Here is a 27272-nt window from a genome sequence, read left to right on the forward strand (position 1 = left end):
AGATTTGTGCAGATTTGAGGTTACCGTTAGGTTGATGTGTATGACTAATTTCCAATTTCTCGCCAGTCAGACTTTGCTGACATGCAGAGTGCGCCTGCCTGTTGCCTCATTTGAGGTAACATCTACAGTTTAAAGGAGTGCTGAGGCATGAGCGAACCTGCAGTCATCTTGTAGAAGACATGAAAGGCTATGTTCTAATTCCTCACCGCCTTCACGTTGTAATCTGATGAATTTGTGAGCAGACCCATCTACACTCTCAGATATGATAATAGTGGTCAAGCTTGGTGCACCTGTAGAATTGCTGATGGAGATATGTTGGCCATCTTTCAGTTCCTCACCAACCTCACAGTGGATTCTGTTGACATCATGAATAGGTATACCTTCTCAGTTGAGGTATTAACTAGTGCTCTAGGGTTATGATATATATAAATGCAGGATCATTCTCAGGTAGGTATGACAAGTTATATTCTAGTTTCTCACTGAAATCATGCCACAATTCAAGGACCAATTAGCAGTTCCACTTACCATTTCACCAAAGACAGTGGGTACTGACCAAGTGTGATCAATGTGCAGACCAGGATCCAAGTAATGAAGATTTACAGGGCATATTCAAGGCCTTCATTGATCACAGGTAAGTATGACTTTTAAACATCTCAGTAGAGGCTATATGTGTGGCACAAGAGCGGAATTTAGTGCTTTCTGTTGTATATCAAAGGCCAATTTCCTCCCTGTCTTCATAAAGAACTTTACCGAATTTGTAACGCTTTCTAAGTAAACCTATGTGCTATCTCAGCTGACATAAATAGACAATGGCTAAGCTTGGTGAATAAGCAAATCTGGGGTCGTCTTGAGCAAGAGGTGAGAGGGTATGTGCCACTTTCTCGTCAGTGTAGTGCCAGACTCAATTAGTAATGGGACAGAGCTGGTTCCAAGAGAGTCTGCATTGTTGCCAGATCTCCCACAAGGTCAATTCGTGGTCACCCTACCCTCTTTCCACCCCCTCCCACACTACCCTACGCTAATTGGGTGAAATAAAAATGGTTGGAAATGTTAAAATGTGTAATCCTGTTCGCTATGAAAGCTGGTACATCCTTCATGATTGCCAGATTTACACAAGAAGATGAATCTAAGTTATTACTGTTATTAACGACCTGCCACTTTCAGTCACACCTTGTCTTTCTTATCACTATAATTTATTACCCAGTTATTAGAAGTGATGACATACTGTAATCCCTCTATGACTTAGGAACCAAAAAGTGGTGGGAAAGCTGGGACAGACTACATGGTTGCCAGATTCATCCAATACTCACTTTTAAAAATGGCCGGTAATAAAAAAAAGTGCAAGATACAATTGTCCAGAATTACCATCGTCAGATATGAAATAGAGACCTTAGTATAAAAAGTACTGCCAGGACTTATGATATGTTACTAACCATAAAATACAAGACTTAGTATAATTCATGACTCACTATCAAGACTGTTGGCAAGGTAAGTACAATACTATAGCATTGCAGTGGACATGTAAAAATAGTGGAAAGTTAAAAGTGATATTTTTTTGTATGTGTTGCTTTGTCATGGGAGTAGAGGGTGTGGAGGGGATCAGATGTTATCCTAGATCTAATATTGGTGCGTTCTGCTAGAAACACAATTCTGGATTAAATGGATGTGGATCCACCTCTGGACTTAAGCCTGGACCTAACATGGGTGGATACACCTTTGAAGAACATTCCAGACCTACTCCCTATACTGAGTATGCTACAGTGACAAACAAACACACACAAAATATTGGGCGAGGTGATTACAATTGGAAAAAGGTAGTTCCTCAAATATTATTTCCATCTGTTGTATAGATCTTGCAATTTTAGAGTGCAAATGAAGCTAAGGCAACTGCAATTCACTAGTATTCTGTGTTATTAACACACAAGAAAGTAAGAATTGATGTCAGCCCTGCTACATGGTAATTGGTATATACAAAGCTGTGATAAAGATAACTAAAGTCACCTATGGCATGTTAACTATTATTGTAATTCATCTCAATCCATGTGACATAGTGTATATTTGGCAGTCGTAAATTGGATTAAGGAAACAAATATTCCTGAACAAAATCCTTATTAATTTTTTGTATTTGCATTTAGATGAAGGTAAAATTTCATTCTTAAGTTTGTTTGGTGTGATTTTTATAGTGTCCAGCTTATCTTTTAATTTATAGTTTAAATTTTAATGAAAATCATTTCTTTCTTTCTCCAGACAATAATTAGACAAACACAACAAAGTTATGATCTCGAATTCTGGTACATATCCATTTTTTCCTCGAAAATATCTCTTTTGCGGCTTAACTATTGCCTTGGTACCTTCTTGCAACTTTCTTAGCTGGAAGCATTCAGTAAGTTTAATGTTTCCTGCATTATACTACTGCTAAAACCTTCCACATATTCTTGGACGTACAATTACGACTTTTCACTCCATATTCTTGTGGAATTCCAGTAAGAAGCTTTAAGTTTAGAACTGGTTAAATGAGTTACCATTAAAGGAAGTAATTCCATCAGTTTTAATCCTCACAAGTGGCTGTTTTGTCGCTAGGTGGGCACCATCTAGTCCATCACATTTCATGTAAATACTGCAAAGTATAATCACTTTCTATTGGCATTTAAAGTAAACTCTGATGTCTTGTATTTCCTACTTGTATCTAGATATTTACATAAGCTGTATTCAAAGTAATATGTAACCCTTGTTTGTAAATCTTCAGTGGACTTTTTTTCCTGTAACAGCTTATATTCCTTCTTCATGGAAACTGGTTTAGCCATATACACCAGGTTACATTTTTGGACTTCGACCTCTTCCATTTCTAGTTTTCGTTCTTCTACACAAAACACATTAACTGTTCTTAAAGGAATAGCCTCCTTTCTCTGATACAATGGTTATTTTTCTTAAGACCTGTCTAATAACATTGCTTGTGGAGACCAATCCTTATTCAGTAACATCTATATTTGATGTTATTTTGAAGAACAGTGGCCTACATGAGAAAAATTTGTTTCTCCAGCTTTAATATAGCACTTTTGTATAATATTTATGTCGTCTTTATTGTAATCTGTAGTAACGATCTCCACATAGTACACAGGAAAATAAGTAAAACTGTCGGTAGAGAGAACATAGATAATGTTTTCTCAGACGTTGTTGTTTGGAACGTTTTCTTGCACACCAGTAAGTTTCAGATATTCTTATTGCTCAGTAGACGAAGAACAGTATACAAGGGCTATTTGGAAAGTTACGTCCGATCGGTCGCGAATTGGAAACTACGGTGAAAATGAAAAATGTTTTATTTGCAGCAGTTAGCTACGCCTTCCAGTCATTTCTCTACGTAGTCTCCTTTCCGACATTGGAATTTGTCGTAGCGTTGTACCAACTTTCCAGTACCTTCGTCACAGATGGATGCTTGTGCTTTCCGCAGTTTCTCTACACTGTGCCACAATGTTGTCTTCGTAGTCAGCGGCTCATGTGAGCAGAGGTAAAACATAGTGGGAGCTAATTACGGGCTGTATTGTCAGCGACCGAACACTTCCCACCGGAAACGCTGCAATACTTCTTCACTGTTCCAGCAGAGGGCGACTGAGAATAGTCATAAAGAAGGAAGTGCATCAAAGTAATATTATGTGGGCTACATAACACCAGGTGGATGATCTCTCCAGGCCTTCATACCTTGTGTAGACACTATTTGTCTAGGTATCTTTATATGCTCACTGTGCACTTAGAACTGAAAAGAGCGAGATGACGCGTTCGACAGGTATACTAGAGACACTGCCCAACACATATGTGCAAGGCTTCACTGGGTTTTGACTGTGCTTTTCCGTTTGATACTCGATTTGACCTTACTTTCCGAACAGCCCTCGCACTATAAAGCAGCTGTTCTGTGAGCTGTCTGGTAGTTTAAAACATATAGAAGCTATTGGCACAGCGTATAATGGAGCACAATGTAAATACTGTTTGTTGGCATCTGATACACTAAAACACTCTTGCAGAGCCTCAAACACACCGTGCATTCCACATTTATAAATCATAGCTTCCAGCCTGCTAATAACAGGTTCTTTAACCAAGGAAGATATAAAAGTTTCTCTTAGATGTGTATAGGGGCGCTTTATAAAGTGGATAAAACGGTTATCGACGTTTTAGTTCACTTCTGGCCTTGTAGTTTGACACATCATTTCGTTATATACCTTTACTCTGGAATTACAGCTCGTCCACGTTAAATAGCCTACTCGAGCTGTCTTAATATTGTTTACAATAACGTTACATTTCCCCGGAAGTCTTCTTGTAGACAGAAACTGTGGTTTGGCGTTAGGTAGTCACACATCTCAATTTTGTTGAAAGCCACAGCAAAATCTTGCGTCTTATCCACATCTGTAAGGAAGCTGTCGTCTACACCAAGCTCGTGTAATATTCCAGGCAGTTGGTCAATTAGAATATCTTTTCTATCGTCGGCGAAGTCCGCTATATATGGTATAGCCATAGGGTTTTGTATTTCCTTGGAATGGTTTTTAGTTTTTGCTTAGGAATTTTTTCCAATATTCTTGTTGCTGCCACATTGCTATTCCCGTGAAGGAGAAATGGTAACTTAGCCGTAACACCATGTCTCTCAGAGACGAACTTGGAGACTTTGTCACGTAGATGATCATTAAATGTACCGCTGACTTCCTTATAAACATTAAATGCTGCCCATTATCGAACTGTTCTTGACAGTTCACTTTATTACAGATTTTAATCACCGTAATGTTGTCTCAAGACAATTCTGTAATAAATGTAAGAACATTTAAATTCTTCTTGCTAAGGATCGTGCCATTATCAGTGTAATTTATGTTACCAATGTTAGTAACGAGACTATCAAGGTTCTCCAATAATAGCCATACACCAAAGCATTTGTCTCTTGGTCTCATTTTGTTCCCTAATAGCTGAGGGATGTTTCGTAACTTGGAATGAGGCATGTTAACACTTTCTACTAAAGCAGGAAACTGGTCAGTTGTGATTATAAAGTCCTCTTATATGCCCTAAAGGACCGCGATGTTAGACGTATTGGTCACGTGATCATGTCGACATTTATGGCTACACCTCCTAAGTTGCGAAAGCTCTCATATGCTGTCTCATAGTTCCACGCAGTTGAAACGTCGCTGCATAGTGTATGTATAGACAAAATTTTAGGAAAGAAATAAGTTCTTTTTTTTAATACACATGCAGAATTACAGATGTCTTATTCCAAATAAACAAAATTGATCTTTGTACCAAAGTCCAAAGTCTAAAATGTCCATATCATTTTGTAAAAAAATTCGTCTTAGTTCTGCTGAAAACGATATCAGAGTCATATATACATTAAATGAGTCCTCAGTGCCAGGGTAACTTCTGAGGTTAACAGTTGGTTACCACTGTATTATCAGTTTTACTCTAGTTGTTCTGTAGAACTGGCTGAGTTGGATGTACTTGGCTCAAATGGCTCTGAGCACTATGGGACTTAACATCTATGGTCATCAGTCCCCTAGAACTTAGAACTACCTAAACCTAACTAACCTAAGGACAACACACAACACCCAGCCATCACGAGGCAGAGAAAATCCCTGACCCCGCCGGGAACCGAACCCGGGAACCCGGGCGCGGGAAGCGAGAACGCTACCGCACGACCACGAGATGCGGGCTTGGATGTACTATTCATTTTCAGCTGACGTCTCGCATTATAAAGATACCAAGACCAATACATTGATAAATGCACACCCCTAATTTTCCTCTGTATGCAGGTGTTTTGATGTGTAGAATAACACTATGCAAATTTGTGGTGCTTCTTGTAAAACACAGGTATGGGTATAGATCTCTTCTCATGTCGAAAAATAAAAGTTGTCTGAATACCTTACGAAAAAACGTAATATTCCAGTTATAATGCACAGAGGTAGCGCTGCTGTTGTAGCTTTTTTGTACTACAACAATAGAAAATACACTTATACAGTATCCTGCTACTACTGGGTTGCTTGATAACAGTATGCATACAAGGGCGAGTGTAGTGTATGCATCCTTTCTAAGTGTCCCAGTAATAAATCGTGGTAGTACTGTGACATACACCAATCCACATTGGGGTACACGATATTTCGGACAAGGGAGATATGGAAGATGAGTACATGTCATGGAGTTTCTGCGTAGTTTAAATTGCATTAGGGGCACACAATCACATATTTTACAGCGGAGTTGGCAAAAAATGCTGTGTAACGAACTCATTTGCTAAAAGTGGTTACCTAGAAAAAATGTTATTCCAAAGTTCTCCTGAAAAGAATTATTACTGCTACTGTTCCATCAAATAATTATCCCATAGGTCTCAAGAAAAGCAGATACAAACTCCTTCTGTTCCCTCAAATAAAAATCCAATATATTAAAGGCAGTCCCTGTACAAGAATTATCCCTTTAAGTGCAGTTAGTATGGAAAATATGAAATGGAACAGACTGATGTCAAATAAACCAGAACTACGATATTTGGTGGAATTATTGCTGTGAAGTATGACTATAAAATGCTACTGTGCTTTCCTACAAATCACATTACTCCAAAGCCTCGAGGCCGCAACGGCATGTATTCCGTGGTAGATATCTGTTACCATTACATAACAGCCATAAAAGTGATAACAGAGAGCTGCATAGCCTGTTGGTTGCTTTGAAAGTTTCGCTCCTCCTGTTTAGTTATTCCTATTGAGGCAAGTTAGCTGAGAATATTTTGTCATCTATAGTTGGGTTAGTGGAATCTGCAAGGCTCTGTTACTGGATGACCAATTACGGCGAATGACCAAGTTGCGTTTGACAGGGTTAAAAAAAACACTTACATCTCAGCGAATAAGGGGGAGAATGTACAGCGCTCTAAGAAGCAGAATAGTTCAATATTCAGTCAGGAGCAAGATGGTGAGGGTATCATAGAAGCAGAAAGTGTGAGTAACAGTTCTGTCGATAGTACAAGGAAAATTAGTGCAGACTCATACGAGTTGATGGAGAGTAACGAAGCAAAGGCAGTTATTTTCCAGGAAGAGGTAAGTAGGGCATTAGAAGCTTGTCTAAGTGGACTGGCATGTCACCTGTGGTATCACGTATCGATACTACCCCATGGGTGTCGCGAAGTTGGAAGCAGAATTGCAAGTTGATAACGGTCTTGTAAGACGTGGCGGACGCAACGGTGTGGACCCACTGAGCCACGCCCTCGGCGGCTCTGGGATGCGAGCGACCTCTGCCGCCGCCACGGTGCAGCCACAGGGCACCTCGCACCAGCAGGCTGGCTGCTCGCTACGACACGCTACGAGGATGCCATCTAGTCACGGCTCTGGTTCCAGCGTTCGTGCTATAGTTCAGAGTTCCATCCTAGTGGACGTTGACAGCTGGACTTAATTTCTTGCTGAATTATTTGTAATAAATCTTTGTTCACTTGGAGAAATACAAGTTATGTAAATCTTCTGTTCACCATGCTAAGCTCTTCGCTCATAACTTATGCTCATGTCCAGCTTTCCTACGATGACAGTTGCTGCAGCGCACTGTGGCCCACCTCTCCTTACCATTACGTACAAAGCCACACAGAACATCACCATCATCATATACACTACTGGCCATCAAAATTGCTACACCACGAAGATGACGTGCTACAGACGCGAAATTTAACCGGCAGGAGGAAGATGCTGTGATATGCAAATGATTAGCTTTTCAGAGCATTCACACAAGGTTGGCGCCGGTGGCGACACCTAAAACGTGCTGACATGAGGAAAGTTTCCAACCGATTTCTCATACATATACAGCAGTTGTCCGGCGTTGCCTGGTGAAACGTTGTTGTGATGCCTCGTGTAAGGAGGAGAAATGCGTACCATCACGGTTCCGGCTATGATAAAGGTCGGATTGTAGCCTATCGCGATTGCGACTTATCGTATCGCGACATTGCTGCACGCGTTGGTCGAGATCCAATGACTCTTAGCAGAATATAGAATCGGTGGGTTCAGGAGGGTAATACGGAACGCCGAGCTGGATCCCAACGGCCTCGTATCACTAGCAGTCGAGATGACAAGCGTCTTATCCGCACAGCTGTAACGGATCGTGCAGTCACGTCTCGATCCCTAAGTCAACAAATGGCGACGTTTGCAAGTCAACAACCAACCATCTCCACGAACAGTTCGACGACGTTTGCAGCAGCATGGACTATCAGCTCGGAGACCATGGCTGCGGTTACCCTTGACGCTGCATCACAGACAGGAGCGCCTGCAATGGTGTACTCGACGACGAACCTCGGTGCACGAATGGCAAAACGTCATTTTTTCGGATGAATCCAGTTTCTGTTTACAGTATCATGATGGTCGGATCCGTGTTTGGCGACATGGCGGTGAACGCACATTGGAAGCGTGTATTCGTCATCGCCATACCGGCGCATCACCCGGCGTGATGGTATGGGGTGTCATTGGTTACACGTCTCGGTCACCTCTTGTTCTCATTGACGGAACTTTGAACAGTGGACGTTACATTTCAGATGTGTTACGACCCGTGGCTCTACCCTTCATTCGATCCCTGCGAAACGCTACATTTCAGCAGGATACTGCACGACCGCATGTTGCAGGTCCTGTACGGGCCTTTCTGGATACAGAAAATATTTGACTGCTGCACTGGCTAGCACAGTCTCCACATCTCTCACCATTTGAAAACGTCTGGTCAATGGTGGCCGAGCAACTGGCTAGTCACAATACGCCAGTCACTGCTCTTGATGAACTGTGGTATCGTGTTGAAGCTGCATGGGCAGCTGTACCTGTACACACCATCAAAGCTCTGTTTGAGTCAATGCCCAGGCGTATCAAGGCCGTTATTACGGCCAAAGGTAGTTGTTCTGGGTACTGGTTTCTCAGGATCTATGCACCCAAATTGCGTGAAAATGTAATCACATGTCAGTTCTAGTATAATATATTTGTCCAATGAATCCGCATTTCTTCTTCGTGTAGCAATTTTAATGGCCAGTGGTGTATCTGACATGCTTCCTGTCGGAAGATTCAAGTGGCATCCTGAAGACATTTCCGCTGGTAGCTCAGAAGTCCGATGCGGGAGCCGAATTGCCGCCCACAAGCGAGGCAAATATGAGTCTCTCCAGCAGGGGGGTTAGTCATAAGCTTATGACTGAGAGATCCTATTGCAGCTAAGTTATTTAGCCATACTTGGTCATGCATCTTGCTTCCATTTGCAGTCAGTTTCCTCCATTTGCTGCGATCGTCAGCGAGTTCCTCCCATTTGTCACTGTCAATATTAAATGCGCACATATCACACTTGACGCAATCCCTAAAGCGTAGTGAAGGCCTTCCACGAGGTCTCTTTGCTCCTGCTATTTCACTGAGTAATGTGCGCCGGGGCAGACGGGAGTGGTCCATACGATGCAGATGTCCTAACCACCGCAGGCAACGTTGCTTGAGCGTGGCAGTGATACTCTGTTGTTTTGCAGTTTCCAGAACCATGTCATCTGTCACATGGTCCCTCCATGATATACCCAAGATGCTACGTAAGCACCGCAGGTAGAGGCGTTGAGCTTTCGTTCCTGTTTGGCATACGACGCCCAAGTCTCAGCTCCATACCGGAGAGTACTCAGCACACACGACTGGTACACAAGTATTTTTGTGCAATTGACGATTTCGATCTGTGATGACTTTTCCATTTATTTCCTTGTGTGGTACGCTCTTCTTTGGAATGGATCGAATGGCCCGTTTGATCCCCGAGTAGGCACCACCAATGTCGCCAGCACTGAAACGCTCCTGTGTGCCAGTGCAAAGTTGCTCTCAATAGGTATTGATGAAGTTACGGACAGTGCGTTGAATAACTCCCTTTGCTTTGCTTAGCTCCTTGCGTGTAGAACTGCATGGGTTTTTATGCCAGATGACAGTGTCCTGACGCTTAGCCTCAAGGAGAGGTTTGAGGATATCTACGTTCTCGATGAACCGATCCTGGGATTTTCCTTCCAGATTACCGAACACATTTCCAGCCGTAACGGTAAGAAGCGATTTTATCTTCTGCTAGTCTTCAGAAATGGGAGCGGCTGGGCCCCAGGGATCCATTTCTTTTCGTATTTCGTCACTAAATACTTTTACTGCAGCAGTGTTTCTTGTTTGGCAAAGATTAATTTTTGTTTTGCAAGGTGTTCTGGGAGAGTGGAACTTTTTAGTCACAAAGCGCACTTTTTTCGCTACTAGTGCATGATCCGTGTCACAGTCTGCACTAAGGAAGGAACGTGTATGAAGAAAGTAACGCAGCTGTTTCCTTTTAGTTACAATAAGACCTAATTGGTACCAATGTTATGAGCGGGGGTGCATCCACGAGACTTTGTGGTTCAGTTTGCCTTTAAAGTATGTATTGGTGGCACACAACCGATATTTTGAACTGAATTCAAGCAACCGTAGACCATTTTCATTCATCTTGCCCACACCGTGTTAGCCTAGGCAGCCAGGCCAGGTGGCAAAATCACTACCAATAAGAGTGCTGAAATCACCAAGGATGCACACACGGTCCCCAGAGTGCTCCGCTTGTACCACATCACTATGTTGTTCATAAAAAAACTGATCCTTGGCATCTGCAGCTGAGGTAAGTGTTGGTGCACATACAGGTTTCAGCGACAGTGGTCCACTACTTGTTGTGAAACGCAGAGTCATAATGCGTTCTGAGATCCCAGTCGGGTTTTCGGTACAACACAGCAAGTCACTGCGGACAGGAAAACCGATTCAGCGCTGTCTGAGGCTAGAACCCTCTCTGCCCTTCCAGAAAAAAGTTTAGTTTCTTCCCGTATTGAGCCTTCTTCTGGTAGCCTGGTTTCCTGCAGTGATGTTATAGCATTATTGAGTCTGACTAGCTCTAAGTCAATAGCAGCCGTTTTGCGTAGTTCTTGTGAGCTTCCACAGGCGTCCGGGAAGCGTTGCAGCATAGTGTGGATGTTTCATGTACCGATGCGTAATGAAATAGCTTTATTTTTAAGTTTTATTTTTGTAGTAGCTGGTGTCGACATTATGGTGACGACTTTTAGCAATGCTGGTGTTCCATACACCCACTGGAGCAATCGGCAGCAGGACGGGCCGGTACCTAACTGACTGGGGGCTGCCCAGCTTGAAGCGGGCGGTGACTGGCCAGTGGACCTACGATGGCACTCCCACTGTCAATAGCGACCCCTGGCACCCGCTCCTACGCCTAGTAGAGCGAGCTTATGACCGGTAACTGCCGCTATCCGTGTTGTTTTCCCATGGGTGGAGTGTCCGCTCCGTGGATGCTGCTGCGCCTGAGACGCAGAATTTAGGTCACGGCTAGCTCGCCCACTATTCGTGCCACCCTCTCCGCCTAGCTGCCTGGTTCCACAGGAGCGAAAGGACGCGACGTGCGGAGTCAGGTTGGCTGCAGGCAATTGCCGCTCATTTCCGGCTGGACCCTACCTGTGCATAACGGAAGTGCCGATTCCGGGTTTCAATTTGGAGTTGTCACTTTCCTATACGGATGGCATGCCAGTGCTAACGAAGTCCGTATCTCCGAAGACAAGAGATGGGAAACAGGATAGGATAAGAGGAAAGAAAGGACGTTGTGAGACACACTTTGTCTGGCTCCTCTGCAGAGGCCCGTCCGGCTTGGGAGGCCCTGCCGGTAGCTACGCTACCCCTGGCACGGCCCTCTGCTTCCCTGAAGCACGCAAAACCATCTCGCCCATGGGCAGCGCTACTCTAAGGTAGTGTCTCCTGGCATAATGATCATAAGATAAGAGCGATTACGGCAATGTACAGAGAAATACAGACAATTATTGCTTACTTGATCAGCACATAAGAGGAGATCAGAAAATAAAATTCATAATATTGTTGTGATACTCTCTCCACCATACACTATACTGAAGACAATGGCTTGCACAGTACATGTTTCTATGTGGTTATATGCTGTTAGCAGATGGCTCAGTACTCTTGGAACAAATTACGGTCTGCCTTTCGACTGGTAACCACACTCCATATTAACATCCACTAGAAGACGTCTGAATAATTTGGTCATATACTGTGTGCGTACATCGAGTATAGATTTAAATGTCAGGAAGTTGTTTCTGAAAGTATTTGTATGGAGTGTAGCCTTGTATGGAAGTGAAACGTGGACGATAAATAGCTTACACAAGAAGAGAATAGAAGCTTTCGAAATGTGGTGCTACAGAAGAATGCTTAAGATTAGATGGGTACATCACACGACTAACGAGGAGGTATTGAATAGAATTGGGGAGAAGAGGAGTTTGTGGCACAACTTGACCAGAAGAAGGGATCGGTTGATTGGACATGTTCTGAGACATCGAGGGATCACCAATTTAGTATTGGAGGGCAGCGTGGAGGGTAAAAATCGTAAAGGGAGACCAAGAGATGAATACACTAAGCAGATTCAGTAGGATGTAGGCTGCAATAGGTACTGGGAGATGAAGAAGCTTGCACAGGATAGACTAGCATGGAGAGCTTCATCAAAGCAGTCTTACAGCGATATGTGTCCCTGGAAATAAGAAGAAACGTGTAATTTATGCACGTTGGAGCTGCAGGACATTTCAGTCTCAGTGCTCGAGATACACTGGTTGGTATCTACGACAGCACATGGACAGGTACACGAGTAAGAGTTCCATGGCCTATATCTTCCTCCTACCTCCGGCCTTTGGATTACTATCTCTGAGAGTACCTTAAACAACTGGTTCGTGTAGCAGACCACCGAGATGCAGAGACTCTTCAGTGACGTTTTATGGACGCTTCTCAAACGGCTCGAAACAATCAGGGAATATTCGAACGTCTCAGACAGTCCATGATTCGATGAATGCATTCGTGTTTGGAAGGAAGTGCCTGACATTCGAGGATTTATTATTAGGTTATGTGTTGATGACCTCCAGTCGTCTTTTAAACTGTTATTAAATTAAGGACTTTCGGAGATATGTTTATCTGAACCTTTTTCCTTGTTTTGGTGTAAGGAACCTGCCCCCAAAGTTTGTAAAAGCGTTTTAAAACACCCTATAAACAGAAAGAAATTGATGGTCGAAAATCAGAAATAATGCTACTGAGACCTTTTACGTTTCATCACAGCACCAAAAAGATTTTAAAGAAATGGTTCCACGTTGCACGCAGAGAGTTCCAAACACCAGAGAGGTACAGCGTCACTTGTAGCGATCATTTTACAAAATAAATTTCGTCTACATTGTATGACCGGTAAGTGATAGACAGCTGGAAAAAGACGGCGATGCACAGAGTTTATTTAGCTTCCCATCATTTTAGAGCAGAAAATCGTGAACAAATTCCTTGGCCACCATGCACTTTGGACGTAAATCCACCAGATATTCATTTGTGGGGGCATTTGAAAGTTCACGTGTATGTAGTCCTGGTACAAGGTGTACAGAGTCTTCGTGCCCGTGTTTTGGAATGCTGTGAAACAGTACACAGTTCTCCAGCAATGCGTCAGTGCATCACGGATTCAGTGAAATGAAGGGTTGATGCATGTATCCTTGCTAAAGGAAGGCATTTTGAATATTTCATTTAAATTAGCATTTCGTACTGTGCTGGCACGTGGTTTTTGTGAGAGTTTTCCGTGATTAATGTGTTGAAGACTTGTAGAAGAAGAGATCTAACATGAAAATTAAGCGTTTTCCGAGGCATGTCCATACAACATATTTCCCTCCTCTAGACGTGAAGAGTGTTTCGTTAAAGTCTGGTCGTACCTTTGGCTATAACCTGCATATTAAACATATGCTATGTAGCTGGCTAGAGGAGTCTGATCAGCTTGCCTATTTACAATACTCTCATCTACACATATAGTGCAAAACAAAATTAAAGCATCACTGTTTAGAAGGCCGGTAATTGTAAATTTGGCTCGCGGTTGGCTATAGCATTTGTGTCTGACAGTGGGAAAGAGTGGCTCCCTGTGACGTCACCCTCGGACTCGGTGCCGCTTCAGACAGAGAGGTGCCGACACAGCTCAGAAGTTCATGTGACGTGTAAGGCGTGTTAGTGACGTCACATTGTCACCAGATTTCACCGGAATTCTGCTCGCCGCCATTGCGGACGTGTGACACGGCGGTAAAGCCGTCACACCCCCATTTAGCCACGTTTGAGCCATTCTTTCGACGTCTGTGGGATGGACGTCAGAACCGCGATGGCCAGTGTTGAAATCACGCCGTTACCTTGTGAGTGGGCGTGCAAAACCTTTCAAACAGACCGCCGTTCAGAGTCGACACGAAGGGTGTCAATGAAACCGCCTGTTTCCTTGGGGCCTCGATTCACACACGTCTCGCTATAAACAATGACTAACCGCAGTGCAATGAACAACACGAAGACGTTCTTGACAACCTCTGATGTTGCTGACACTAGGGAAGCTTCAACACTTTTCTAAGGACATTGTGTGGCTACATACCCATTGAATGTTGTCGCACCCCTTTGGTGGCCGCAGTTTTGCTCTCAGGCTGGAACCACTGGCGATGGTCCAAAACCACTCTACGAATTTTGGACACGATCCGAAGCAGCAAATGGTGCTTATGTTATTAGAACTTGTTTCTCATCCTTATCAGGCATGACCCTGAGGATGAGGGGAGTGCAGCGTTTACACATGTGTTAATAAAACGGCAGAGGGTCGCTAAGATCCCCCAGCTCGGGAAAACGTTCGCTGGCGCCTCCCCACGGTTATTTCAGAAATGAACCTGTACAGAGACGACCTATGAAGTAGTGCCAGGTGTCTACAGCCAGGCAACCCCTTGACGCCGCTCTGATGCCAGTTGCCTACCTGCAGGCGTCTGCTACTCGCATCGCGCTTTCTGTCGGTAGAGGTTCATGTTTAAATTCTTAATGGAAGTGGGCGGGCGGTGCAGAGGGTTTCTCGGAAGTGGAAGGTCTAAGGCGGATCCTTTCCCGTTTTATTCACGTGTGTGTCAGTGTCGAATCCCCTGTGACAAGGAGGACGTGAAACAGGAAAAGCGTAAGCGCCCTTCGCTGCTTCCAATAACGTCCAGATTTCGTCGAATCGTTTTTAATGGTGCTTAGTAGTTGCAACCTGTACACGAGAGCAAAAGCGGTGGTCACACTAGACTCCAAAGGGGTAACATCACGTTCAAAGGGAACGCAGTCACACAATGGCCTTAGAAACGTGTTGATACTTCCGGGGCGTCAGGAACGTCAGAGGTTGTCAAGAATGTCTTCGTGTTGCTCATCGCACTACGATCTGTCATTTTCTATAGCGACTTGTGAGGGAATTGACACCCCAAGAAAATTGGCGGTTTCATTGACGCCCTTCGTGTCGATTCTGAACGGTGGTGTCTGAAACGTTTTGCTCGGCCACTCATAAGGAAATAGCGTGATTTCAACGCTGACCTTCATCGCAGAGACGTCGAAAGAATGGCTGAAATGTGGCTAACTGGGGGTGTGACGGCTTTCTCAACGTGGGTCACGTCCACAGTGGCGGCGAGCAGGATTTCTGTGAAATTTGGTGCCAACGTGACATCATTAACACGCCTTACACGTCACATGACCTTCTGAGCGGGAGCCTCTGTTCCCACGTTTGTCGGCACCTCGCTGTCTGAAATGTTGCGAAGCCGGAGGGCGACGTCACAGGGAGCCTCGCTTTTACAGAGGAACACACCATTACAGAGGAATGCTGCAGGCAAATTTGAGCCTAATTTCAAACTTCTGCGTCACAGAGGGACACAATTACGTGCTTTCATACAGGTGGTCTTTTCATTGTGTCGCGCAGTGTACGTTGCCGTTAGTTGTGACGCATGCTCTCTGTTGTAGTGGGTAGCTCCACAGCCCCGTGATGTGGGCAAGCATCTCTTATTTAGTATTTATCATTTATGGAACGTTCTCGGAATTTCTTATCTTTGTAATTTTTTTGTGTATTCTGGAATATTTGATGCAGCAAACACCATTCAGGAGTCAGCTCTGTTCTGGCTGTATGTTCGTGTTCACAATAAATATCCTGCCAGTGCTAAGTACTGTACTTCGTTAACGGCACTGCCTTCGGATTGGGCCTTCACTGTGGTTACGACGTGATGTTATTCGGTGGAGACGCTGGGCACTTCAGAAGGTCTTTATCCCTGAGGCTCCAATTAGGCAATGTAAAAGCTGTCACCTACATGGACAGCAGCCAGAATAAAACAGTACATCGTCCGTACATTCGGGATTTCAATGGATACCTAAACAGCAATAAGTCAACTGCACTGCAAGCATCTAACAGTGTTTTCCAGAGCCGCCGGTCAGGATCGGAAGACTGAAACTGAATGGATTCGACGGAATCGCCAAATACAACAGGTGCAAATGTTTACTTTTATTTGGACATCGCAGTTCGGGAATTATCCGAGAACAATGAACAGAAGCTCGATATCTGGAACGAAATCCGGGCCAAACTGAAGAAAAAATTTGGTGACAATCAGCAGGAAGTCCAGTTTGTGGAAGAATGATTGAATAATAAGGCCCAACGGCATGGGAAATGACACGGAAATACACAGAGAAGTTTTACTCAAATAGTTTTCCTGTCTAGGATTTTTCAAGTCAATAAAAAAGTCTGAGCATTCTAGCTGGAATTAACTGAAATGCATTAAAGTATACCCCAATAATTGAAAGAAATGAAAAGCTAATACGTTATAAAATCTTCCTGGACAATATCTTCTCACCTCTACATCCTCTATCAGCCCTTTTCGTACCACATAATCTACAATGTACCTCCACACTGAATATCAACACGTTTCTAGACCTGCTGCGTGCAAAATATCACGTAGAGCACATCGACGTATTCAGCAGTTCATTCTCTGGCTATGCTACCCCACAGTGTAAAATCCTGCTGAGTTGCAGAGTTGCCTTATGGAGCAAGCACTGCAGAGCGAATGATGAAGGTGAGATTAGGATTCCAGAGGCTCAATTGGCTTCGAGAATCCGCCGGAAAATGAAAATAAATTAAGAAAGCAAAGGTATGCTTTAGCACTTGTAACTAAAGAAAACGGTTATCAGGAAGAGAAATATGCACCTATGTACCTATAAAATATGTACATCTATATCTACATCCACATCTACACTGATACTCCGCAAGCCACCGTACGGTGCGTGGCGGAGGATAATCTGTATCGCTACTTGTCATTTCCCCTCCTGTCCCACTAGCAAATAGAGCGAGGGAAAAACGACTGTCCTTACGCCTCCGTGTGAGCCCTAGTTTCTCGTATCTTATCTTCGTGGCCCTTACGCGCATTGTATGTTTCCGGCAGTAGAATAGTTCGTCAGACAGCTTCAGATGCCGGTTCTCTAAATTTTCTCAGTAGTTACGGCAAGTTGAAAAAGAGAGAGGGAGAAGCGATAGGGTAAAATGTACGTGCGTATGATAAAACCCTCCTCTCAAAAATACTTCTCTCTCTCATACCGCCTGTGTGTTACCACAGATGGCGTGTCACTGATTTCATTTACACTAAGATTGCAGTACAGGTGTCTATTTGCTCCCACCGCTCTGAGTGGAATGCATAAGTTCTCATAAAAGTTCAGCAACCTGCAGTTCAGCAACCTGCAGTTACAATCACGCTGTTCTCAGATACACGTCCTTATAACCATATTTGCTAATAAAGTCTTAACTAACACCGGCCGCGGCAGACAACATGACTGTATTATGAGGCTTCCGAACTAGCTTTATTTTTACAAACCATGGATTAACAATGAAATCTTAACTGACACTGACCACGGCAGCCAACAGTCTCTCCTCCGACACTGCCGAACCAGCTCTGATTTACGCACTAGACATTGCTAATTAAGTCTTAACTGACGCCGACCGGCAGATAACATGTTCGTCCCCCGAGACTGCCAAACTAACTCAGATCTTACAGCCGAGCCACTTCGCGCGCCATCCAGGTTAGGCACGATTCTAAGATCACCGAAGTGCTTCGTCTGCCTTTTCGTTTTGCAGTCGTTCATTATTCTGCTGGTTACTAATAATTGTGAAATAATGGAATTATTGTTGTAAATATTTAAAAACTGTTCCACTGCATGCTTTATAATATGTTTTGTTATGCGCATTAATATGGTTCTCTTGTTGGTGCAATCCTATACTTCCTATATTTGTTCCTCTTCACATATATGCTGTCAATTATGTTTTACACCGGTGTTACGCAGATGTATATTCTGCTGGGTTACTATGTTTATGCCATAGCCTGTTTCTTTGTTATCATATTCAGTGTAAGGAAATTTGCTCATCTTAAGTTTGATAGTGAAGAATGTTAAAGAAGACAAACATTTCTGAATGAAAGCAGGGGAACAGCAGGAAAAGAAAATGAAATATGCTGTCAGTAAACTCGGGCACCTGGTATTCGCCAGTTACCTAGAAATACAAAGAAAATATTGCCCCCTGTGGTTAGTATTCAAAATTCACTCATGCTCATAAATTGAGGATAATGCTGATACATGGGGCAACAACGCTCTGGTGTTTAATTTTAGCCTGTGTATTAGCTATGCTATTTGCGTACCACATACCCTTTGCCTTCCTAATAACATTTTAAGCACCTTACGGTACTGTTTGTAATGGGGTACTGTAGCTTGATTGTGACTACTTCCAACATTTTGATGTAATTCCCAGTTTTCTCTATATGATATCCTTACCCCACTAGTCAGCCACCCAGGCTGCCTTTTATTGCTAGTACCCCGTTTAGTACGTTCTAATGGAAATCAACTTTCAAATAGCATGAGGAATACGTTGAGGAAACCATTATATTTGTCATCTATGTTATTGGCACTATAAACATTCTGCCACTCGTCATCCTTATCGAGGTTTATAAAACTGTCTACTGCCGTTGTTTTCCCAGATCGTGTCCTCCAGATTCGGTTGCCTCCAGAGTTCATTTCATTTAATGGCGAGCTTTCCGTGTTCTGGAGGGCACTGGAGAGGATGAGACGTGTCATGCGTGCTAATTTCTTGTTAACAGTGACTACCAAATTGTGCGCTTTACGTGGCTATGCCTGTAAAATAAACCCGCTTACATATACCCGTGCCGTCCCTGAAAGCTTCTCTCGTCCCTTGCACTTGAGTACTTGTTCCCCTGCCCTGTATATCCCCTCTTCTGTTCGCATGAAGTGTGTGTACAGTGAATGCGATGTGTGACGACTCGCGGTGCATTTCAGAAGCGGCTGCCTGAGATCGTCTCGCACTCCGGCTGCGGCCTGCCCACCACCGCGTACGCACACTACCTCCAGAACATCAGGGCCAGTAAGTACCAAATTCTTCAGCAACTTATTCCACCCCTCCTTATCACTAGTTTCTTTTTCTTTTTGTGCTGATGTGTTTTACATAGTAAGATAAAGTTGTCTCGAATAATACGCGATTCAAAGATAAAATGTGATGTTTTTCCCAAACATGTTGAAAACAATAATTTCTCCTTATTGCAACTCTGCCATATGATAGGGTCTACACTATTCGATAACTGCTACGGGACAGAGACGTTATTGGTCAGGAATTATTACCAGCAATGATGGATAACGTGAAACACAGTACATACATAACAAAGGTGGAGTGATATACTTGTAACGAAACATTGTACAGATTTCACCATGTGGTAAAACAGCAAAGGTTGATATCGGACACTGAGTAACGAATATTTCCTCCTCGGGCACGAATGCACTCTTGTTTGAGGGGTAGTTTCGGTATATTGTCCCACCTCTCTCGAGGGGGTTTTCAGTTCTTGCACGGTTCGGAGAGGGAGTGTTCCTCGATAAATACGACTGCCAAGAGCGTCCCACACATGCTATATAGGGTTTAAGTCCGGGAATATGCAGGGCATTCTACACGTTCAATATCTTCACTTTCCAGTGTGTCCGACATTTCAGAGGTTCTGTCTCAGTGGGCATTGTCTTTCATAAACAAATGGCTACGATTCAGAATTGCAACGGTACGTCGCGCAGAGATAAACATCAGTGTTCGGCCGTTGTGTATAATACCTGTCTATTATACATAGTGCCTAGGCCATACAGATGGCGTTCATGAACCATCTGTGGCGTGTAACGTACTCCCCTCTTTATCAGCACAAACTGGTGGCCAGAATCACTTTCCACAATGAAGCGGGGTTTGTCGGAGAACATGACTCTGGACCACTGTTGCTGATCCCAACCAACATGCTCCGTGCAACAACCAACTCTTTCTCGACGATGGCGTGGTTCTAGGCGCTTCAGTCCGGAATAGCGCTGCTGCTGCGGTCACAGGTTCGAATCCTTCCTCGGGAATGGATGTGTGTGATGTCCTTAGGTTAGTTAGGTTTAAGTAGTTCTAAGTCTAAGACCCTGATGACCTCAAATGTTAAGTCCCACAGTGCTTAGAGCTATTTCAAGCATTTGATGGATGGTAGAAGTGGGATTCCTGTAACAGGCTTCAGAGGATACAAACCATCCTGGTTTAATCTCCACAAAACAGTTCTGGCAGATACAAAAGTACAGGTAGCAGTTGCAAGGTCTGCTGCAATCTGCCTAGGAATTAGACATCTGCTCCTATTCGCCGCCAGAGCTACGTATCGATCCTGTATCGGTGTGGTGGTTCGCCTACGACCACCGGTATGCTGTCGCGCACCATTTCCACCTTCATCAGGCTGTTTCAATCACAAGCCAACATTTTTGGGAACAGCCGTTACTGTGGTCACAGTAGTGACACTTAGACCAGCTCCGAGCCGTGCAACTGCTCGTCCACGAAAGCAAGCACTCAAGTGATGTCTTGCAGACATGTTGCCACACGGCATGTCGCAGTAATCCGTTCCACGAAAAAGCTTCATCATACATCGTGCTCCATGAAATGTCGACTACATTTCCTTTTACCACCATTAGTCCGGCAGCAATCGTATCGTGTCGATGGTTATAAGGCACTGCGATGTGCCCGACTGATGTGTCGTCCACATCGCTAAGTACATGTGGGCTAGTGTACGACCCTGCTTTGCTCGCGCGATTAGTTGTAGGGTGGGGAGGGGGTTTTCACACCCTTATACTATAGTTCGATAAAAAAAAGGCTGATTCAGCTAAATCATTCACCTAAAATATCTCTGGGAGCGTGTAAGATGTCGGAAATCTGTTTTCACGCAGGTGAATTGTGAGAAAGTTCCCAGCCAATGATGCATATTCTCTTTTACACTGCTACATCAATTACGTATTATCAAATGTAAGCACAGTAATTTTGGCTATTAGTATCTTAGTTCGATAAGTGTCAAATTCGACGGGGTTGAACTGTTCCAAATCCGATTACAATATTTAGAACAGTATTTATGACCTTGCATGCCTAAGGTTCGGTATCTTGGTTCTGTTTTGTGTAGCCTTTCATTTGTATCAGATTGTAACCGATTTTATCGTCTTTGCTTCATACTATAATTGAGCTTTTTGACTTTCGTTTTTACCAACGTCTTTCACCAAAAAGGTCTTGTATTTTTACAACTAAAAATTTTAATTTTCTCTGTGGAGATTCTCTAAAGTGCACTATTGGTTATAAGTGTGTAGTGCTCTACCGAAGGATACCTGTCTTAAGCAGTGCTTACGTATTATGTAAGGGGCGATGAAAGAATTTCCGTTCAAAGGTCGTAAAGTCCAAAATCGGTATACTGGTCAGGCAACATCTTCGTGAGCATTGAGACATTCTTCCCACTGACAAACTTGGTTGAAGATCCCCGTTTAGGAAACCACCGTCTCCCGCTACTTGAAGATGTCTGTAATTCCCTGCTGCACACTCTCATCCGATTGGAATCGTCGACCTTTCAAGGCCTTGTCTAAGGAACGGAAGGCCGGCCGGTGTGGCCTAGCGGTTCTAGGCGCTACAGTCTGAAACCGCGAGACCCCTACGGTCGCAGGTTCGAATCCTGCCTCGGGCATGGATGTGTGTGATGTCCTTAGGTTAGTTAGGTTTAATTAGTTCTAAGTTATAGGGGACTGATGACCTAAGAAGTTAAGTCTCATACTGCTCAGAGCCATTTGTACCATTTTTTTCTAAGGAACGGAAGGCGGTGGTGGTGGTTAGTTCAAATGGCTCTGAGCAGTATGGGACTTAACTTCTGTGGTCATCAGTCCCCTAGAACTAAGAACCACTTAAACCTAACTAACCTAAGGACATCACACACATCCATGCCCGAGGCAGGATTCGAATCTGCGACCGTAGCAGTCGCGCGGTTCCGGACTGAGCGCCTTAACCGCGAGACCACCGCGGCCGGCGGTGGTGGTTAGTGTTTAACGTCCCGTCGACAATGAGGTCATTAGAGACGGAGCTCATGCTCGGGTTAGGGAAGGATTGGGAAGGAAATCGGCCGTGCCCTTTCAAAGGAACCATCCCGGCATTTGCCTGAAGCGATTTAGGGAAATCACGGAAAGCCTAAATCAGGATGGCTGGAGACGGGATTGAACCGTCGTCCTCCCGAATGCGAGTCCAGTGTGCTAACCACTGCGCCACCTCGCTCGGTACGGAAGGCGTGATAATCGCATTGTGAGACGCAAGGACTACAGAGACGGTGCTCGATTGTGCCCCACTTGAGTTGGTGTAACGGATAAGCCCGGTCTCTCAGATCGACCGGCGTCTTTGTGTCGATTTGCGACATTCAACATTTCACAGTTGTGATTTTCGAGAGACGTGCCGCCTCCATACACATTGTACGTGTAAGTCTACCTGGGTTTGTCTTTCGGCAGCCAAGAAAAGAATACAGCACCCTGATCCTGCTTGAAGGCATTTGGTACTAATGTCGCAACTGCTCAGGTTTCCATATTTACCGTAAAGACATTGTAAAGACACGAGTATTGCCTCCATGTCGGTGCTTATACAGGGTGGTCCATTGATAGTGACCGGGCCAAATATCTCACGAAATAAGCGTCAAACGAAAAAACTACAAAGAACGAAACTCGTCTAGCTTGAAGGGGGAAACCAGATGGCGCTATGGTTGGCCCGCTAAATCGCACAACCATAGACCAAATAGGAACTCCCATTTTTTATTACATATTCGTGTAGTACGTAAAGAAATATGAATGTTTTAGTTGGACCACTGTTTTCGCTTTGTGATAGATGATGTTCTAATAGTCACAAACATATGGCTCACAATTTTAGACGAACTCTTGGTAAGACCTAGGTTTTTTAAATTAAAATACAGAACGTATGTACGTTTGAACATTTTATTTCGGTTGATCCAGTCTGATACATGTACCTTTGTGAATTTATCATTTCTGAGAACGCATGCTGTTACAGCGTGATTACTTGTAAATACCATATTAATGCATTAAATGCTCAAAATATGTCCGTCAACCTTAATGCATTTGGCAATACGTGTAACGACATTCCTCTCAACAGCGAGTAGTTCGCTTCCGTAATGTTCGCACATGCATTGACAATGCGCTGATGCATGTTGTCAGGCATTGTCGGTGGATCACGATAGCAAATATCCTTCAACTTTCTCCACAGAAGGAAATCCAGGGACGTCAGATCCAGTGAACGTGCGAGCCATGGTATGGTTCTTCGACGACCAATCCACCTGTCATGAAATATGCTATTCAATACCGCTTCAACCGCACGCGAGCTATGTGCCGGACATCCATCATGTTGGAAGTATAGCGCCATTCTGTCATGCAGTGAAACATCTTGTAGTAACATCGGTAGAACATTACGTAGGACCTCGGGCATGGATGTATGATGTCATTAGGTTAGTTAGGTTTAAGCAGTTCTAAGTTCTATGGGGCTAATGACCTCAAATGTTAAGTCCCATAGTGCTCAGAGCAATTTGAATTTTTGGATTACGTAGGAAATCAGCATACATTGAACCATTTAGATTGCCATCGATAAAATGGGGGGGGGGGCAATTATCCTTCCTCCCATAATGCCGCACCATACATTAACCCGCCAAGGTCGCTGATGTTCCACTTGTCGCAGCCATCGTGGATTTTCCGTTGCCCAGTAGTGCATATGATGCCGGTTTACGTTACCGCTGATGGTGAATGACGCTTCGTCGCTAAATAGAACGCGTGCAAAAAATCTGTCATCGTCCCGTAATTTCTCTTGTGCCCAGTGGCAGAACTGTACACGACGTTCAACGTCGTCGCCTTCCAATTCCCGTTGCATAGAAATATGGTTCGGGTGCAATCGATGTTGATGTAGCATTCTCAACACAGACGTTTTTGAGATTCCCGATTCTCGCGCAATTTGTCTGCTACTGATGTGCGGATTAGCCGCGACAGCAGCTAAAACACCTACTTGGGCATCATCATTTGTTGCAGGTCGTGGATGACGTTTCACATGTGGCTGAACACTTCCTGTTCCCTTAAATAACGTGACTATCCAGCAAACGGTGCAGACACTTGGATGATGTCGTCCAGGATACCGAGCAGCATACATAGCACACGCCCGTTGGGCATTTTGATCACAATACCCATACAGCAAAACGATATCGACCTTTTCCGCAATTGTTAAACGGTCCATTTTAACACGGGTAGTGCATCGCGTAGCAAATACCGTCCGCACTGGCGGAATGTTACGTGATACCACGTACTTACACGTTTGTGACTATTACAGTGCCATCTATCACAAAGCGAAAAAAGTGGTCCAAATAAAACATTCATATTTATTTACGTACTACACGAATATGTAATAAAAAATGGGGGCTCCTATTTAAAAAAAAAAAACCGTTGATATCCATTTGACCTATGGCAGCGCCATCTAGCGGGACAACCATAGCGCCATCTGGTTTCCCCCTGCAAGCTAGACGAGTTTCGTTTTCTGTAGTTTTTTCGTTTGATGCTTATTTCGTGAGATATTTGACTCGGTCACTATCAATGTACCATCCTGTATACTGGAATCGAAGTCGCGCTACATTGCATATACGCTGGAGCAACGGCCTCGAACAGAAATCCTCTTACACGTGTGTATATAGATATATATTCACCAATCTGTCCTGTGTTGAACGCTAGTGTTGTACAATCAGTGCAAGATGTCACTTAATTTATATGTAGCACAGTTAGCTAAAAATAAATTAATATATAGGTTATATGAATGTGTGATGCCTGTTCTTTCTGACGTGTCTGAAAGAACAAACACCAGGCAGAATCCGTAGCTGTGAAATGTATAATAAAAACTGATGGAGGAGGGGGAGAAAGGAAAGGAAAGTGACTCTTGATACAACTGCATCAGGACTGTGTGGCATCAACGGCGACGAGTAAAAAGTGTGCCAGCCCAGGATTCGAACCCTGGCTCTCCTGCTTACATTTTTTTATTGATCTCATTTTGTTCGTTGTAGGGCTGTATTTGTTCGGGGCGGACGTCCCGTGACGCCTGTTCAAGTTCATCGTCGGTGCATTAACTCAGTTTTTTCTTTTTTTCTTTTTGTATTATTACAGAGGGCAGCTAACCCTCTGACCGAATACTTACTTGGCGGTAGCGTTTACCACTTCACTGCCCGGACACAGCATTTATCGCAACTGCTTGGCATATCTCGGCGTGCCTCTCGGCTGATCCACATTCTTACCTAGTGCGACGTACCTGCAGTCCCCGTGCACGCCCCCATGCACACTACTTGGAGATTACGGCAGGAGGTCGGTCCTAACAGTGCATCCGCCCTGAATACTGTGGAGCCATTGCCCATCGAAGTGAATCACATTCAGTGCAGTTGGAGAATCGCGTCCGACCTCCTGCGGCAATCTCTAAGTAGCCAGCATAGAGGACATTGAGCGGGACTGCGGGTAAGTCATGGCAGTTGGGAGCGTGTGTTCGCCGAGACGCGTACCGGGACGGCAAGTCCTGATGCAGCAGATATCGTAACTTGCCTTTCCCTTTCTTTCTCCCCCCTTCTCCTTCAATTTAAACAAAAAAAAAATACATACGCACTTTGTGGTACATACAATTAATGTAGTTGATTAGGTGATACAGGCTGAGAAAGGAGACCCAGTGTACACGCAGTGAAGTTGAACCGCCTTTGCTTACGTGCCTATTTGTGCGGCTACTGACGTTCGCGTCCTCGCAATGGCAGGTGCAGCTGCGTGTCCCCTTGCTGTGTACTTTGCCTCGTGACGTTGCCCTCGTCTGTAGTTCGCAGTTTTCTTCTTCTTCCCGTCACGTCACATACGCACAGTACTCGTAGCGCAGGTGGGATGACACAGTGTCCCTCTTGTCGCCCCCAGAGCGCCTGCAGGCGTTCGACTTTGGCCGGGAGGAGAACCTCAGCAAGTACGGCAGCGAGCGGCCGCCGGCCTACCACGTCGTCAACTCGACGCTGCCCACCGCCTTCTTCCTCGGGACGCGCGACCGGCTGGTCTCCTTTGAGGTACGCAGTGCTGGCGTCCACTGTTACTACTACTATCACATATATTATTATTGTCAAGTGACTTCTACTCAATGATATCTACGACTAGTTACTTACTTCAGTTATTTGTCATGGAGCAGACCCATCAGATACTTCCCCTTGTCAACAAAGACATACCACTGGACTTACTGGAACAAATGAAAATCTACACCGACGCAAATGTAGCACCTGACAGTCTTCTAAATGACAAGACCAAGCTGGCAAATGTGACCTTCTTACAGCATTTCCGGTATTTGTTATCTAAGTAAGAGCAGACACTCATGAGCCCCCTTTAGTCTGTCCTCTTACTACTTAATCGCACGCATGACTCTGCCAAAGCAACTCTTCGAGATAGATATACTATGTGATCAAAATTATCCGGACTCCTGACTGAAAATGGCTTCCAAGTCCGTGGCGCCCTCCATCGGTAATGCTGGAATTCAATTTGGTGTTGGCCCACCCTTAGCCTCGATGACAGCTTCCACACTCGCAGACATACGTTCAATCAGGTGCTGAAAGCTTTCTTGGGGAATGCAGCCCGTTCTTCAAGGACTGCTGCGCTGATGAGAGGTATCGATGTCGGTCGGCGAGGCCAGGCACGAAGTTCAAAATGGTTCATATGGCTCTGAGCACTATGGGACTTAACATCTGAGGTCATCAGTCCCCTAGACTCTGCGCGTGCAGTAGCACACGACACCAGCCAAGAATACCCAGACCTCGCCCCGATCATGGAGCCACTAACCCAAGACATCCCACTCCCCCACACCTGACCCAAAGACACAGAAACTAACCCCAGAAAATACACACACACACACACACACACACACACACACACACACATGAACCATAGAACTAAGTTAGACATAAAAAGTAGCATAGACATAAAATTTGTGCAATTGTTCACCACTGCCACGAAAGTCATCCCCTTAAGGTGATTAGAGGACTGGATGTAAACATGAGAGCACCCAATTAACTCAAATCAATTGTATAA

At 44.3% G+C, this 27272-nt stretch overlaps 1 protein-coding gene across 1 annotated transcript in view; it reads left to right on the forward strand.

The window, feature by feature from the left end:
• Nucleotides 1–27272, forward strand: part of LOC126416452 (lysosomal acid lipase/cholesteryl ester hydrolase-like) — a 132399-nt gene that overhangs the window by 58268 nt on the left and 46859 nt on the right. The window contains exons 4-5 of the mRNA XM_050084180.1: nucleotides 19134–19218; nucleotides 26121–26263. Coding sequence (XP_049940137.1) covers nucleotides 19134–19218; nucleotides 26121–26263 — 228 coding nt within the window. The remainder of the gene's footprint in view (nucleotides 1–19133; nucleotides 19219–26120; nucleotides 26264–27272) is intronic.

This window comes from Schistocerca serialis, chromosome 8, assembly GCF_023864345.2.
Source record: "Schistocerca serialis cubense isolate TAMUIC-IGC-003099 chromosome 8, iqSchSeri2.2, whole genome shotgun sequence".
In the NCBI taxonomy this organism is placed as follows: domain Eukaryota; kingdom Metazoa; phylum Arthropoda; class Insecta; order Orthoptera; family Acrididae; genus Schistocerca; species Schistocerca serialis.